Source organism: Vipera berus (genome assembly GCF_964194415.1).
Source record: "Vipera berus genome assembly, chromosome: 2".
Classification (NCBI taxonomy): domain Eukaryota; kingdom Metazoa; phylum Chordata; class Lepidosauria; order Squamata; family Viperidae; genus Vipera; species Vipera berus.
The window spans coordinates 281009351-281027798 of NC_138203.1; the positions used below are offsets into that span (position 1 = coordinate 281009351).

Below are 18448 nucleotides of genomic sequence, written 5' to 3' on the forward strand. Positions count from 1 at the left end.
CACTGCCATACATTGCAACTGGGAAGACCATAGCCTTGACTATACGCACTTTTGTTGACAGGGTGATGTCTCTGCTTTTTAGTGTGCTGTCTAGATTTGCCATGGCTTTCCTCCCAAGGAGCAAGCATCTTTTAATTTCTTGGCTACAGTCCCCATCTGCAGTGATCTTCGAGCCCAGGAAAATAAAATCTGTCACTACCTCCATTTCTTCCCCATCTATTTGCCAGGAATTGAGAGGGCCAGATGCCATGATCTTGGTTTTCTTAATGTTTAGTTTCAACCCAAGTTTTGCACTCTCCTTCTTCACCCGCAACACAAGGCTCTTTAGTTCTTCTTCACTTTCTGCCATTAGAGTGGTATCATCTGCATATCTTAGGTTGTTGATGTTTCTTCCGGCAATCTTAATTCCAACTTTTGATTCATCTAGCCCTGCCTTTCTCATGATGTGCTCTGCATATAAGTTAAATAGGCAAGGCGACAGTATACAGCCTTGCTGGACTCCTTTCCCAATTTTGAACCAATCAGTGGTTCCGTGTCCAGTTCTCACTGTTGCTTCTTGGCCCGCATATAGATTTCTCAAGAGACAAATAAGATGGTCTGGTATGCCCATCTCTTTAAGGACTTGCCAGAGTTTGTTATGATCCACACAATCAAAGGCTTTAGCATAGTCAATGAAGCAGAAGTAGATGTTTTTCTGGAACTCTCTAGCTTTCTCCATGATCCAGCGTATGTTAGCAATTTGATCTCTAGTTCCTCTGCCTCTTCGAAATCCTGCCTGTACTTCTGGTAGTTCTCGATCCACATACTGCTGGAGTCTAGCTTGTAGAATTTTAAGCATAACTTTACTAGCATGAGAAATGAGTGCAATGGTGCGATAGTTTGAACATTCTTTGGCACTGCCTTTCTTTGGAATTGGAATGTAAACTGATCTTTTCCAATCCTGTGGCCACTGTTGAGTTTTCCAAATTTGCTGGCAAATTGAGTGTAGCACTTTTACTGCATCGTCTTTTAAGATTTTGAATAGCTCAGCTGGAATACTGTCACCTCCACTAGCTTTGTTGTTGCTCAGCTTTTCTAAGGCCCACTTCACTTCACATTCTAGGATGTCTGGCTCGAGGTCAGTGACCACCTCATTGTGATTATCAGGGACGTTAAGCTCATTCTTGTATAGTTCTTCTGTGTAATTTTGCCACCTCTTCTTAATCTCTTCTGCCTCTGTTAGGTCCCTGCCATTTTGGTCCTTTATCATGCCCATTTTTGCATGAAACGTTCCTTTCATCTCTCCAATTTTCTTGAAAAGATCTCTGGTCCTCCCTATTCTATTGTTTTCTTCTATTTCTTTGCATTGTTCATTTAAGAAGGCATTCTTATCTCTTCTAGCTATTCTTTGGAATTCTGCATTTAATTGGGCGTATCTTTCATGGATTACTGCCTTGTCGTGGCGAAGGGGCTTGCGTAATTCAATGAAGCTATGAGCTATGCCGTGCAGGGCCACCCAAGACGGACAGGTCATAGCAGAGAGTTCTGACAAAACGTGATCCACTGGAGAAGGAAATGGCAACCCACTCCAGTATCTTTGCCATGAAAACCCTATGGACAGTACCAAAAGGCAAAGCCGAAAATGTGTGCTAGGATTCTCTTAATTAGAGTTGAGGGTGGGTAGATGAACAAAAAAATTCTTGCTGAAGAACAAGCAGAGTTTAGACAAAGTTTTGGCTGACTAAGAACCCTTAGTGTGTAGTCCTCAAAAAAACTACATTTACATAGCGGAAATCATGCAGTTTGGTATCTCGAAATTCTGTTTTAGGCCCAGTGCCCATTTTTTTCTTTTATGTTAAATCTATGGAAACTGAAAGTCTCACAAAATTCTGTGTTTTAGAAGAGATAAAATTTCAATTAAAGGTGTTTTGAATTGTACCACTGACAAATTATATTAGGAGCTGTGGTCTTTGGAGAACAAGCTAAAAAGATTGTTGTACAAAGTATTCAGATATTGAAGGATACAAACATGCTCAATAGAGATAGCACATTGAAATGGATGGGCCACTATAGTACAAATGTACTTCCAAATTGGCAAGTATTTCAGTGAAAAAATGTGTTAAGGTGTTATTTCCTCAAGCAAGATTTGAGCCCTGGAACCAAATATGGAAGATATAATCAGAACCCTTATAATGATGTGACTTGTATTTGCCGAGCTCCAGAGATAGATAAAACATATCTATTATTTAAATGTCAGCTGTATAAGAAAGAGATCAATTATCTTGGACTGTAGAATAGACAAATAACTTATTGGGATCCTTGTATTTATATTTTTATGTGGTCAAAATACAAAAAATACATATAAAGTGGCTCTTTATTTGAAGAAAATATTTCAGTAGAGATCTGCATATGAGTACCATAATTTGTAGAGATTATACAGAAATATGATTTGCATTTTCTATTCTTATTCATTTTAACTTAATTTATTTTCATTCATTTATTTATTTATTTTATTTTATTTTATTTTATTTGTATACTGCCCTTCTCCCGAAGGACTCAGGGTGGTGAACAGGGCAATAAATACCAAAATACAAAAATTAAAAACAGATTAAACCATAGTGCCCAAATACAATAAATAAATTACTTAAAAACAATAATTAAAACCCAAACCCATCAGACCAGGCTGGCTTGTTCAAACAAATAGGTTTTTAGATCACGTCGGAAGGAGCGAAGGTCGGGAGCCATCCGGAGCTCAACCGGTAAACGGTTCCACAGGTCAGGCGCACCCACAGAGAAGGACCTCCCCCTGGGGGCCACCAGTCAGCATTCTCTGACTGGTGGCACCCTGAGGAGGCCCTCTCTGTGGGAGCGCACTGGGCAGAGGGAAGTTGATGCCGGCCGCAGGTGCTCCCTAAAGTAATCCGGACCCATGCCATGTAGGGCTTTGTAGGTCATTACCAGCACCTTGAATCTCACCCGGAAGGCAACTGGAAGCCAATGCAGCTCACAGAGCAGAGGTGTAACGTGGGAGTATCGGGAGACCCCCAACACAACTCTCGCGGCTGCATTCTGCACCAGTACTATTTGTACTATTTTTACACACATCTTGTTAATGTTACATTTTTTTATTCTTTATTCTGATATAATTTAATGACTAGTCAACAATAAAGTATTTGAGTAATTGGATTTCTTTAATGCTAATATTTTGGAATTTATCTGACCCCAAATATAACATAGAATTCTTCACTGCTTTTTCAGATGAATTTTGAATTATTTTCAGACTCTTTGCATGATAAAAGTCAATTGCCCCTTTACCATCAGCTTTTTCCTCAAAAAGGGGTCATTTACCCAAGGATTGTCCAATTGCTCCTCCATTTCAGATGGACCTTGATTGGTCTTTTTGCTTCAGACACTGAAAATGGAGAGAATTTCATGAGGATTTTTGCTCCTTTGCTTCTCAAGAATGGAATTTGTATTGTTATATCACAACGATTCTCAACAACTGGGCATACAGGAAACCTCAAGGATGCCCTTTCTAAGTGGAAACAAGTCAATGTCTTTGTTCACTACATAGAATATGGTGCCATTTTGGACAGGATTATTCCTTTCCATTTAGCATTTACACATTTGCCATTTCCCATTGAAGGTAAAGTCTGGATCACAACACTCATTGGGCTATTTCCACTGGAAAAGAATAGACATCTCCAATATGTGAATAGTATCTGGACTGTTGGTTTTCAGGAAAGAAAGTGGCCATTAAATTATGCCTTTGTATCTAATTTCTTTGTGGAACCACCCTTTGGAGATCAGTCATTTCTTTGTTTTTTTTCAAAGCATATTTTTTCTGTCAAAGGCCAGAGAAGATGCACTGAGAAAGCACCATTGGAGACCCAAAGGAAAAGAAACAGGATCATGATATATAATTTCCCCCATTTTTACAGTGTCATTAGGACTCTGGCCCATGCCCTGAATGATGCTTATTCCTCCATGTCTAGGAGGAGAAGGAAGCAGGGTGAAGGGCAACTGGGGGCTCCAAAGCTGCAGCCATGGCAGGTATGGGGTCCAGGCAAGGATACATCCAACTTAGTACCTTTGGAAAAGGAATCCAAAGGAGAAGGGGAATGAAAAGAAACTATTCATGCTACAGGATTCCAACAGGTTTTCTCAATTTAACCATTGAGAATGTGCTATTGCTAAGCACATTGGTTTGTGCTTAAATTGTAAGCCGCCCTGAGTCTTCAGAGAAGGGCGGGATATAAATGGGATTAAAATAAATAAAGTAAATAAATTAAAGCAATAATATTCACAAGAGCAGGAACTATTACAGATATATTAAACACTGGTTTTCATCTCACTTACACCAACATGGTGTAAAAAAAAACAAATAAATAAATAAAACATGGCTCTTGTCCTTATTGTTTTTCCTCAGACCTAAGGGCAGCTCCTTTGATCTATTCCTTGGTTTCTTTGCCCTTTCCAAAGGTGATCAAAACTTTGTGCAATGTTTTCTCCAAGGTTGGCAATTACAAGGAAACTTGATAATTGAGTTGGGGTCTCACCAAACAAGGATGATAAGTTCCTGAGTTTTTGTGTGGATGCATTTGCCTTCTTTCCATGAGAATCACACAGGAGACTCAATTTCAGTTTGCAAACAGCTACTATTTTAAATTATTTTCACAAATATTATCAAATTTGTGATTCCTCATCCTTCTTTCTTTGAATCTTATTTGTACCTCTCTCTCTCTCTCTCTCTCTCTTAAATTCCATTCTTTTTTTTCGAAGCCCATTTTACTAAATCATCAAGATGTGCTTTGAATTTTATATCTGGTTCTAAGTTATATATTAAGGAATTATATGAGGAAAAAGTACAAATGAAAGTCTTCATGAAAGATCTACACTGTAGCTGATATCCACTTGTTCTTATACAAGATCACATAGTTTGTATAATGCCCTAATTGCTAAAAATTAGATTTTTTTCCTCAAGTTTTTTTTTAAACTCACCTCTCTATTAGAGAATCATAAATATTTTTTTCTGGAAATTGAGCATTTTAGAAAAAGATCAAAATTTGTTTAAGAGTTGGCATAAGTCTTGCATCATAAAATCAAATTAGAACAAGTACCTTTCTGCATTAATGACAATAAAGAAGTATAGATGACCAAAGAATAATTGTTATTCATAATTCCCCAGTTTTAAAAGGGACACTGAAGATGATTTGAATACATTTTAAGGCAGATTTTATCCACTGAGTTATCACATTATCCAGCCTTCGCTTAACTAGGTTTCTAATCATTACATCAGGAAGCACTTTGTTAATACTTTGCTGAAATAAAGTTATATTACTAGCATCTGCACAATCTATTAAGGCAGTGTATGAGAATGACTTTGGGGACTTAGGGAAGGGATGTTGGCTAGAAATCATCAGATAAGCAGGGTTGGGGGTGGGGGGGAGATCCTGCATAATGGGCAGAGAAAGAAACTCAAGAAGGTATATCCCTATTTTTTTTCATGCTATTAAAGCATTGACATCAAATATGCACTTTCAGACTTGTAAGATTCATTCTGATGTAGCATTAGTATAAAGTAGAATTAACTTATGTAATCATGTTTCCCATCAGATCTACCTCAGAGAAGACTAACCTGGCAACTTTCTACTTGATAAATCCATATTTTCTGCTAGTCACCTTATTTTTTCCAAGCAGTTTATGAATAGTCTCTTAATTTCTTAATTTATTTGTGACCTGCTCTATAATGTTTCCTACAATTGTTAAATGTTGCCAATTATATTTTGTCAAAATTTAGGGATTTTTTTTAATGTATGACTGAGAAATTCTACTAAACCTGTAGTATTTGTATTTCTAATTTATGATATTTTCAAGTTAGACAACAGCAGAAAAAAAATCAAATGTAAAAAGACCAGGTGGGATTAAAAAAAAAAGTCTTGCTTTTAAACCACTGAAATTTTCCATTCTAGTTCCACCCCTTTCTAGAGAAGAATGTGTTTTGCAATATTTCCCCATGGAAATTGTACTTGGACCAAAATGGAGATTTAGCAGCTGATCTGAATTTCATGAGCTGGGTGGTTTTCCCCAAGAAAGATTTCATCAAAAGGAAACTAGTGAGTTTTGAAAGACAGAGACTTATCATCAACCAAGATGTTCTGTCACAGCTAAGTTTACTCAACAAGGTGAGTAAAATTTTGCTGTTTTTTCTCTTTTTTCTAAAGTTTAGGACCCATTTCAGTTGGTCTAGTCACCAAAGTGGGTGACATTCACAGAGAATTGAATGTAGGGAGTAGAAACATTATAGTTTTCTTAGGCTGCTTCGAAGGCTTCCATGCTGTTTTATTTTGCGCACTATCTACAATTTGGCATCTCCATCAAACTGGTGAGAAACCTGCAAGTGCTAGGAAATGTGTTGCTGACAGATTCAGGTGTTTTTTTGTCCTTGTACACAAATAGCAAAGAAGAAGGCAATTCTATTGACCAGTGCTTGAAATCAGGTTTGGACTGAATAAGATAAAATTGAATCATTATTGGATGGAGGACATATTGGTTTCACTGGGAAATAAGCTTCATTTTGTCCTGCTTGGGGAAAGTATCTTCTGAAAGGGCAGGCCCATAGTTTGTGATGTTTTTAGATCAGATCTGGTAATTGTCATCCATGCCTCTCTTTCACCCCACTGGGCTAGAGCACTCCTAGGAAGGAATTCCAAGGCTTTCAGTTCACGTGAATTCATCATGACTGTTTTGATGTGCCCTGACCCAAGAAACTGAAGCACTGGAACAAGACTTTGATCCAAAGAAAATATTTAGTAATGAGAGAATTGGAAATGAAATGCAACTTAAATTTGGTGTTTGGCTGTTAAGAGGGCCCTTCATCTGAATATCACCTTTGTCCATAGGGTCGCAATGGGTCGGACACGACTTCGCAACTAACAACAACAACAAAAAGTCTCTCTGGGGGAAAAAAGAAGTCTCCAAATTTAAAAAATAATAAATCTGAGTCTTTCTTTTCATGCTAGTTGATGTTATTTAATTTAGTTCCTTTTCTTGACTACCTAGCTGGGCTTCAGAAATATATCTTTTAAACACAGGGTTCATTCTGATGTTCCACCTGCTGCAGCAAAAGATGCCTGACTCACCTTGTTTGACGGACACATCCTCATGACCTCACCTCCATCTCATTTCACACCAGTTCTAGAAGCCAGCAGTCAGTTTTAATCTTAATTCACCAACATGACAGTGACAATTTCTTCCCTCCAGACTTTATTAAGTAGAAAAGTCCTGTATTACAATGAGCTATGCCAGAAGCAAAAGGGAGGAACTAAATAAAGAATCTGCCAATAGTTTATACCTTCTACATCTGTTTCAAATGAATTAGTGATATCATATTTACCTAAGTAAAGCTCAGATACTACTTGGCTAATGTTCATCTCAATCTTCATTTTCCATGGATTCTTAGTCCCAAAATATTTTCTCTGGAATTCCTTGTTTTTCTCCATAGTCTCTGCCTCACTCCAAATGTGTAGAAAATTGTCATCCTGGATTTGTCAAGCGAGCTCGAAAAGAAGAGCCAGCTTGCTGTTATGACTGTGTTCCTTGTCCGGAGGGGACCATCTCCACTCAGGAAGGTGGGTCACATTGAAGAGAATAGACAGCCTTGTGGAAGTTTATCTGTCCAGAACGTTTTGATCAAACTACATGTTGAAATACACATTGATGCTTAACTGTCCTCTTGTTTATTTTAAAAATGCACAATATCTTATCTAAAGGGAAGAATGGCAAAATGATTTTGAACAAGGTGATGGGAAGAGATAGGAGGGTATGGCAGATCAGGCAATCTTTACTTCTGCCATAGAAAATATGTCTTCTGCTTTATACTTTGGATGTCAGATTCCTCTATTATTTCTCTAGGAACACATGAATTGTTTGAAACTTGAGGAATTGTCGTAGGTCCACTTCCCAGAAGGGATTATTGAAATGTGTTGTACATGGGGGTCCACTTGAGGATCACTGAGAAGGTGTTACTGGTTCACAATATGGGGACAGTTAAGAGAGCAGATGATTATACCAATATTACCACTGGTTCCTGTAGCCATTCCAGATTATTTGGAGAACTCCTTTCTTGTGTCAGCCAACCAGATTTCACAGGATAGACATAATCTGAGTCCAGGATATTAAGAAGGACAGCTAGAGAACAGCCACTGGATCTTTGCCTACAAAGATTAATCTACATTATCTCTAATAATGTAGGTTCCTTTGAAGGATTACACAGGAAATCTTCATGCCCTAGGGCTTCGCCCAATTCCACGGCGTACATATTTGAAATATTGCTATTTATTAACAGAATGATATTCTTCTTACCTTTTTTCTCTAGAGATCTTAGGAAATTAATCTTGGAAAATATTCCTGGTATTAGTTCTAGCCTAAAGAAAGCATTCAGTGAAAAGTAAAAGGGTGGAGTATTAAAAAAAGGTTGCTTTTCTGTTTTCCTCAGATACAGAAATATGTACCAAGTGTCTGTATGATAAATATCCAAATGAGAACCGAATTCAATGTATCCCCAAAGTTATATCTTTCCTGTCTTTTGAAGAATATCTGGGCATTATCTTGGTCTCTTTCATACTACTCTTATTCCTAACCACAGGATTTGTTTTACTCATATTCATTAAATATCATGAAACTCCCATTGTCAAAGCCAACAACCGGGACCTGTCCTACATCCTCCTGGTCTCCCTCCTGCTTTGCTTCTTGTCTCCTTTTCTCTTCATTGGTCAACCAAGAAAAGCCACCTGCCTTCTCCGACAAATTATTTTCAGCATCATCTTCTCAGTTGCCATTTCTTCTCTTTTGGCCAAAACAATCATGGTGGTGCTGGCTTTCGTGGCCACAAAACCAGGAAATCAAGTCAAGAGATGGTTGGGGAAGAGCTTGACCAACATTATCATCCTTTCTTGTTCTGCTGTCCAAATTATCATCTGCTCCATCTGGCTTGGGGTTTCTCCCCCATTCCCTGACTCTGACTTTCACTCCCAGCCAGGAATGATCATCTTGCAGTGCAGTGAAGGCTCTGTCATCATGTTCTACATTACCCTCAGCTACCTGGGCTTCCTGGCTGCCATCTGCTTCACAGTGGCTTTCCTGGCCAGGAATCTCCCTGGGGGCTTCAATGAAGCCAAGCTGATCACCTTCAGCATGCTGGTCTTCTGCAATGTCTGGGTGAGTTTTGTGCCCACCTACCTGAGCACCAAAGGGAAATACATGGTGGCTGTTCAGGTCTTCTCCATATTGTCCTCCAATGCTGGGCTGCTGGGCTGCATCTTTATCCCCAAGTGCTACATTATCATTCTGAGACCAAACCTGAATACAAAGGAGCAGCTTACAACTAGAAGAAATGTGGAAATTTGAGACAGTAATTTCTAATAGGCCACACCTAGAAAATGGTCTAAGGTGTTCTTGATACATGAATAGTCCAATTATTTTCTTGAAAAAAATTAAAGGAGAGTTAGACAAAGGTGCCTTCCATCCACGTACTGGAAGATGGTCACTGAGCTCTTTTGAGCAGTCAAGGTATCATGTCTGTCCTGCTTGGCTTACCTGAGCCCTGAAATGCCTCGCAAGGTATTTTAAACATGACATTTTAGCATTTTACAATTAGATGATATGCATATATGTAAGAAAGAGGAATTTTGACTCTGAACATGTTCCAACAAGAAAGACGTAGGAAATCCTCCAAATATTTCTACATAAATGAGTTGGCCCAAAAATTTTGGTTGAAATAATTAAAGGCCATCTGGAAGATAGGATAGTGAGGAAAACAAGTTCTTGGGGGTATGGGAACATGTTAACAAGTTAGAAAAATGGAAGAGAATTGATGGGGCAACCTTGATGACCTCATTTCTAAGTACATTTTATCAAACTGTTATGCCAATGAGACTGATGTGAACTTTTTATTTACACAATGACTCATTCATGAGGATAATAACAGTAATAACAGTAAAGAAACAATGTGTCTTGGTCATTATGAACATTAATGCTTACATGATCTAATAAAGTGTGTATGTATGATTATCATTTAGTTCTTGCAGGAAATGTATAAATATGACTGCATTCTTTTGTCTCTAGGGTTTCTCCTGACTATTTTCTGGAGAGAAATTTTTCCAGTGTACATTAAATAAATAATAACTACAGTGAGCCTTGTTTATTGTGGGTTTTTTTTGTCCTGCTTTTAATTCCACATAAACTGGTGTCAGATGTGAGTCACAATCTTCAATCTGCAGCCAGGGACAGCAGTTGGGGTACGCCTGCAAAGTGAATGTTATGAGATTGATCCTGTGTCTTTTCCCACTGCCACATAAGATATCATTTATGTGTTTGTAATAGCAATAGCCCAAGGGACGTGGTGGCTCAGTGGGTTAGGATGCTGAGCTTGTCGATCAGATGGTCGGCAGTTTGGCGGGTCGAATTCCGAGTGCCGCGTAACAGAGTGAGAGCCTGTTACTCATCCCAGCTTCTGCCAACCTAGCAGTTCAAAAGCACATAAAAATGTAAGTAGAAAAATAGGGACCACTACGGTGGGAAGGTAACAGCATTCCGTGTGCCTTTGGCATCTAGTCATGCTGGCCACATGACCACGGAGACATCCTCGGACAAGTGCTGTCTCTTTGGCTTTGAAACAGAGATGACCACCGGCCCCTAGAGCCAGAAACGACTAGCACGCATGTGCGGGGGAACCTTTACCTTTACCTAATAGCAATAGCAATCGCACTTAGATATATACACCACTTCATAATGCTTTTACAGCCCTCTCTAAGTTTTTACAGAGTCAGCATATTGCCCACAACAAGCTGGGTCCTGATTTTACTGATCTCAGAAGGATGAAAGGCTGAGTCAATCTTGAGCCAGTCAGAACCGAACTCCTGGCAGTGAGTAGTGAGTTAGCCTGCAATACTGTATTCTAACCACTGTGCCACCACAGCTCCCTAGGCACCAATCTGTGTCTTAAAGACTCTTTGGGTTGGGGAAGTTTATTGAATATATTCTCAGCTGCCCCTGCCCCTGATGTGAGGTGAACTGAGCAATGATCTGAGGTGTCAAGAAAGCAAGCGGGAATTTGGCTTTGAAGAAGTGACTTCGACTTGAACAACAATTAATTATCTACAGAACAAGGTTCTGTTCTAACTCCCATTTTCCTATTTCTTAATTTATGAATTGTTTAAGCTTATACTAGGCAGGGAGGGAAGTGTATAATGGTGTTCAGGCACACTGTGATTGAATGTTTCCCAAATAATCTGCTATGGCTCAAGGCTGGGAGTGGGTCTGGTGCCCTCATTGTGCCTCCACAGGCTATGAAAGAAAGTTATTGTTCAATCACTAAATCACATGTCCAACCCTTTGGGACCCCATGGAACATACCATGCCAGGTCTCTCTGTCCTCCACTGTCTCCAAATTCTTATTCATTGCATCAATGACACCATCTAACCATCACACCCTCTGCCCATTGCCGTTTGCCTTCAAGGTTTCCAATAGGTCCTCTCTTCCATGACTGTTGTGCTAGGTTTGCCACCAACCATGTTGCGAAGTTTTCAGATGATACAACAGTAGTGGGCCTTATTCATGATGACAGTGAGGGTGCTTACCACAAAGAGGTTGAGGGGTTGGTGAACTGGTGTAAGGAGAACAGCCTAGTTTTAAATACCAGAACCAAAGAGATCATTGTCGATTTCAGAAAAGGCAGGCACAGCCACACTTCTCTGTGCATTAATGATTCACCTGTGGAGATGGTTACCAGCATCAAATTCCTGGGTGTGTAGCTAATGAGTAGGCTGGCTTGGTTGCTCAACAGGGAGACACTGGTGAAGTGGGCACAGCAGTGCCTGCATTTTCTGCATCGCATGAGGAAAGTACATCTTCCTTCCCCTATCTTTACCACTTTCTACAGGGGGACGATTGAGAGCATCCTGTCATACAGCAGCACAGTCTGGTTTGGAAGCATCACTGCTTCAGACAGCAAGGTGGTGCAGAGTGTGGCAAGGATGGCTGAAAAGATCATTGGCAATTCCCTGCTCCCATCCAGGACATAGCACATAAGTGTTGCTTGAGGAGGGTCTGTAAGATTGTCTGGGACCCTACCCATCCTCTTCATGACCTGTTTTCCTTGTTACCTTCTGGGAGGAGGCTCCATGGTACCTGAAGCAGAACATCCAAATTCAGCCAGTTTCGTTCCATGCAGTATAAACCTTGTGAACTCTCAAGCTTCTTCCTTCCATTCCAAGATGGACAGTGTTTAATATTCATATGTTATGTATCTGTAGGGGTGTAGGTCTATACAAGTGTTGTACATAGTGTGTATATGTTGTATATAGTATGTTTAGGTGTGTGCCATGTATGTATTCACTTTGAGAGCAGGCAACTAAATTTCATTTTTGATGTGTGTCATTGTGCCTACAGTAAAAAATGACAATAAAGGTTGTCTTTGTCAGGGAAATTAATACTACTTCCCCATCAGAGGGTGATGGACCGTGGTTCATATGACACATGGTAAACATCAGGTAGAAATAAACAAAACCATGTGTGTTTGTGTGTGTGATTTTTTTTTAACTATGCAAACTCCTGATGACTAGTTTTCAAGTGAGGTTGATTTCATTCTTGGAGACTGGCCACTCTATTGCATCAGCCCTTTTGTGGTGGAACATTAACTTTCAAAATCAAGTAAAGTCTGGTTTTAACTCAGTGAGAGTCTATTTCAGTTCTGTGACATGTTCAGGCATTAAGCAGTCCCCAGAGTCTTCCCTTTAACTGCTATGCCAACAAGTGTTAGATTCTTCAGCCACAGGTGTTATGTATTCCCTCTGGGGCCAATTTCAAGGATGAAACTTTTAAACCTCTCATTTCCTATTGATTAATTTAATTCTAGCTCTGCCCTATTATTTTGAACCATATGGAGATTATTCCCCTTTCATTTCTCCAGAGAAACGCCCAACAATTTTTGAATCCAATCACTAGCTGCATTAGCCAGGGATCTCTTGTGAGAGGGAGAACTATTATCCTCAAAGTTTTTCTGCTCTTTGGCCGAATCCTCCAGGGGAGGCTTTCGGAAGAGACAGATGGAGTCAGCTGCAGTTCGCTTCTCACTCTGACCCAGAAGGCCCTAAATGGAAATCTTTCCTCGTGGAGAACTTAGTTTCAGGCAAAAAATGTCACTGGATGATTTTAGACTTTGGACTTTTCTCCCCAATAAAGATCTGGTCCCGTGGTGGCGAACCTATGTCCTAGGCCTTCAGCTGGGTTTTATAAAACCTTTTCGCTTTAGGCCTCCATCATTGTGTGCAAAAAAAAAAGGTTCAATCAATCAATTTCAACTTCTCGTGGGGAAAAAAAAAGATCTCACAAAGTTGGGATTGATTGATTGATCAAACTTTTTAGTCCCACCCAGTCTGCCATTACCACCCAATGGGCCACGCCCACCCAGCACCCGATGATACATAAGTGGGTTTTGGGTTGCAGTTTGGGCACTCGGTCTGTAAAAGGTTCGCCATCACTGATCTGGGCTGTTTGTCTTCCTTCACATCAAAGTGTGCTGCCCTGGGGAAAATAGGAGCTGAATGCAAATGCAGCCATGTATCTGACTGTTAGGATCACCCACCCACCCCAATCAAAACAGCCTCCTTTTCCATCACCTTTTCCAAAATGTGAGCCCTTTCTTCAGGGGGTGCAAACCACTCCTTGTGTACCCACCAAGCCCTCTTTATGGTATGGAAGTGTTGGGGGTCCTGCAGCCTTCCAGATGTGGTTTGGTAACATCTTCCCCTCTGGCTGGAAGCCTCTCCTTTCATCCTGCTCCAATGGGACCCTGCAGTGCTTGGGCTGATCCCATTGTTTCCTGGAAGTGGCCACCATTGTCAGTACACTGACAAGTTCTTGTAAAAATGGTGGCTGCTTTTGAAGCTTTCTACCCAGTTCAGCAGGCTATTTGGTGACTGCACACCTTTTCTGGCTCTTGCTAGGCTTGGGAAACCAGACATTGCATGCTAAGATGGCAGATTCAGATGAGCTTCCTAAAACCTTTCCCTGGCTTTGCATCCCTCCCCAAACCCACATTTCTTCAATAAGGCACAAAAAAAGCTGAGAGAGACAGACATGTTTATCTTTTGCTCCCCACCCCCCCAAAAAAATGGTGTTAAAACTAAAGTCTCCACTCTGCCCTCAAATCTCTATCCCCTTTTACAGTTTGCTTAATATACTGCATACCTTGAACAGAATAAGAGAGTGAGAAGGGGCCTTGGAGGTCTTCTAGTCCAACCCCAAATGGCTGTCCTGTCTCTTCTTTAAAAACCTTCAGTGTTGGAACACTCTCAACTTCTGGAGCCAAAACATTCCACTGATTTATTGTTCTAACTCAGGAAATTTCTCCTTAGTTCTAGGTTGGTTCAAAATCTGCAAGTTACTTACTTTAACTCCAGAGAGTAGAGAAAAGCAATGAAGGAAGAAAAGATATTGTGTGTGTGTGTTGTGTTGACAATGCTGACTGTGAGGTCAGTATGGCTCAACAGCCCCACCATATGTGAGGAGGGCCCTTCCCTCAGAAGACAAGTATCTGACCATACCCAAGGCTGCCTGGGCTGGATCGGGTTGGGGTCTCTATCTTCCTTTCTCTCTTCCAGAGCCCCCCTCCTGCCCTTGCTAGGAAGGCCCACAGTCTCCCCATCACTCCTGGCACTCCAGGACCTATGATTCATTGCCCCCCCAGTTGCCTTCATGAGGACTTGAAACCCATTTCCCTTGTCAGGATTGGAAGTTCCTTGTCACCTTTCTGCAGCGAACCCAGCTGCAAATATTGGCCCAATTTTAGCCAGTTGGAAGCCACATGGCTGGGCTTGCAAGAACAAAGCCAGGCACAGCAAGGCTCACAGCCTCAGCCAACTGGGTGATGGTTGTCAGAAAGATCCCATCTTGAGCTGAGCCAGAGACCTTGGCAAGGTTTTTTAAGGAAGTGGTTTTCCATTGAAGGAAAGGCTGAAAGTTTCCTTCCCTAATATCTTGAATTAAGAAGCTTCAATCTAAAAGCAGACACCCCTTCATCCTTAGGAACCTGCTAGAGTACAAGAAAGGTCAAGAATGCTTAAGAAAACAAAAGTAATCAGGAATGCTTGCTCAAGTAAAACCCCAGACATATACACAGGGCTTTTTTTCTCATAGAACGCTCAGAACGGAGTTCCGGCACCTTTTTTGGATGGAACCTTGTAGGGTAGGCAAGGCGGGTTGTGTGACGTGTGAGTTCCGGCACCTTTTTCTTTTACAAAAAAAGCACTGCATATACATAAGACAAGGCAATGGCTGGGGAAAAAAGGAACTTGGGGGCAAACCCTGAGATGCTCCTTCCTCTGCAAAACAGGATCACAAACTAGACTGATCTTTTGTCTTGTGAATGTTGCCATGCTAGATAGCCAGAAACCCTGAATCCAAAAGCAGATCCTATAAAAAGATTTCAGTCTTTTGTGCAAACATACTACATCGGCCATCAAATAGACCATTTGTAGTAAATCTGGGTGAGTTCACACAACAACTGCGAAGTTTTTAGGTTTCATTCCCTCATTTGCACAAATCACACTCCCCATCACAAATCTATTAAAGACTAAGGGACAGACAAACCGAAACTCAGCCAGCCACTGAAATGTATGGGGGAGTGTCAAGCAGGCATTTGAAAAGATACTTTTCTCTATGGAGCCGGTTTTAAAGCATCCAGACCTGGAGAAAGCTTTTGTCAGTCAGTCAGTCCAATGCTAGCGATGTGGCTGTAGGAGCAGTCCTGCTCCAAAGGAATGAATAAGACCAGCTGCAACCCTGTGCTTATACAGAGTTATTTGGGTGGTTACAGACTTGTTCTCTTTGTTGTTGTTAGTTGCAAAGTCGTGTCCGACCCATCGCAACCCTATGGACAATGTTCCTCCAGGCCTTCCTGTCCTCTACCATCTTCTGGAGTCCATTTAAGCTCACGCCTACTGCTTCAGTGACTCCATCCAGCCACCTCATTCTCTGTCGTCCCCTTCTTCTATTGCCCTCAATCTTTCCCAGCATTAGGCTCTTCTCCAGTGAGTCCTTCCTTCTCATTAGGTGGCCAAAGTATTTGAGTTTTAGCTTCAGGATCTGGCCTTCTAAAGAGCAGTCAGGGTTGATCTCCTCTAGGACTGACCGGTTTGATCGCCTTGCAGTCCAAGGAACTCGCAGGAGTCTTCTCCAGCACCATAGTTCAAAGGCTTCAATTCTTTGGCGCTCAGCCTTTCTTATGGTCCAGCTTTCACTGCCATACATTGCAACTTGTTCTCTAGACAAGCCCATTTCATACTTTACCCAGAAATCCCAAGTAGCCAAAATGCTAACTAAACTGTTTGTGCAACATATCTATCGGTTCCATGGGGCCCCACAATGCATCATATCAGACAGGGGGGTCCAGTTGACTTCTAAGTTCTGGAGAGACAGATTCTATTCACTCTTGAGAATTGTGTTGCTTTGAACCATCTAACTATAAAAAAAATATCAGCCAGAGGAAATAATGGTTTCCTGCCTTTATAGCATTTGACACAGCAAACAAATATTTTAGAAGAAATTGATTGCCATTAGAGTGAAACTCAGAATGCTGACCCTGTTCAAAGCCCTTTCTACAAGCACAGACAGTGAGAAAAAATAATCAGTGGAACAGCTTGCCTCATGAAGTTGAGGGTGCTCCATTAATGGAGGCTTTCAAAAAGAGACTAGACATTCATTTTGTCTGGAGCGGTATAGGATCTCCTGCAATGAGCAGCGGCTTGGAGTAGAAGACCTCCAAGGTCCCTTCCATCGCAATTACTTTTGTTCATTTGTTTGTGAGTGTGTTTGGGGCTCAGTGGAGTCATGAGAAGTAGGACTGATCCTTTCCATAAAGTAAGACAAGGGTGCTGCCAATATGACATTTGGGTTTCATATAATGTTAAGATGACTTGGCTCCTATTCTCATAAAAATTACCTGATTATTGATAAGTCAAAGTCAAAAGTTAAGGTCTTTGGAAAATGATATCATTGCCATACAGGGCTATTTGATTATGAGGCAATAGAGCAAGTTCACACCTTTCCATACCTGGGGGAATTTTTCTATTTGACTGGATCTAGGCTCCCTCAACATTAAAGGAGCTCATTTAGACCAAAGGCAGAAGTGAAAGCACTGTTTGCTTGTGCTTTTTTTAAAATCATAGCTATGCAGCTTCCTCAAATTGAATTATTAAATACAAAATACCAACGTTACCAATATTCACTTATATTGAGCTGAACTCTGACATTTAATTTATATCACTACTAGAACAAATTTGATCACATCATCTGAGAAGTAAAGAACGGAATTGGGTATGTGTAGTTTAATGAAGAGAAAGGTGAGGGGTGACATGATAGCAGTGTTCCAATATCTCAGGGGCTGCCACAAAGAAGAGGGAGTCAAACTATTCTCTAAAGCACCTGAAGGCAGTACAAGAAGCAATGGATGGAAACTGATCAGGGAGAGAAGCAACCTAGAACTAAGGAAAAATTTGGATTTGGTAAGACCCCAAATATAACACAGCACTCTTCATTGCTTTTTCAGATCAATGAGAGAATTTCTTCATAGACTCTGAGTGATAAAAGTCAATTCCCTTTTTTCCATCCAATGTTCCCCACAGAAGGGTTCCAGGACCCAGGAATTGTCAAACTGCTTGTCCATTTTGGATGAACCCTGATTGGTCTCTTTGCTCCAGACACAGAGAAGGGGGAGAATTTCATGAGAACTTTTACTCCTATGCTTGTCAGGAATAAAATTTGTGTTGTTATATCACAATTCTCAGCAACTGGGCACACAGCACCCCTCAGGGATGCTCTCTGTAAGTGGAAACAAGTCAATATCTTTTTTTATTCATAGAATTTGATTCCATTTGGGGCAGAATTCTTCCCTTCCCTTCCATTCAACATTTGAAGATTTTCCAGGACCCATTGAAGGGAAAGTCTGGATCGTGACAATAGTTGGAGCATATTCAATGAGAAAGGACAGGCTTCTCAAGTATGTCCATAGTATTTGGAGCTTTACTTTTCAGTGGAAAAAAAGTTGGCAAAAAGATGATGCCTATAAACATCCTTTCTTTGTGGAACATGAATTTCAAGATGAGTATTTTCACTGTTCTGTTTCAAAACACATCTTTTCTGTCAAAGGCCGGAGAAGATGCACCCAGAAAGCACCAGTGGAGGTGCAAGAGGAAAGGAATAGGATGCAGATCACAAATACAGACAATACTTATAGTGTCATTAAGATTCTGGTCCAAGCCTTAAATGCTGCATCCAAATCCCAGAAGAGAAGGAGAAGAAGAAGGGAGAAGAGAGGCTGGGGGCTCCAAGGCTGCAGCCATGGAAGGTATGGGGTCCCAATTAGGATCCTTCAAAATAAATTCCTTTTCAGCATCTTTGGAGCTCTCT

The 18448-nt window shown here is 40.7% G+C and overlaps 1 protein-coding gene across 1 annotated transcript in view; it reads left to right on the top strand.

Moving 5' to 3' along the window:
• LOC308663025 (vomeronasal type-2 receptor 26-like) overlaps nt 1-18448 on the top strand; it is a gene marked incomplete at both ends in the record, with an annotated part of 38384 nt that overhangs the window by 5569 nt on the left and 14367 nt on the right. The window contains 3 exons of the mRNA XM_081319168.1: nt 3442-3625; nt 5968-6164; nt 7484-7610. Of these exons, the coding sequence (XP_081175294.1) occupies nt 3442-3625; nt 5968-6164; nt 7484-7610 (508 nt within the window). The remainder of the gene's footprint in view (nt 1-3441; nt 3626-5967; nt 6165-7483; nt 7611-18448) is intronic.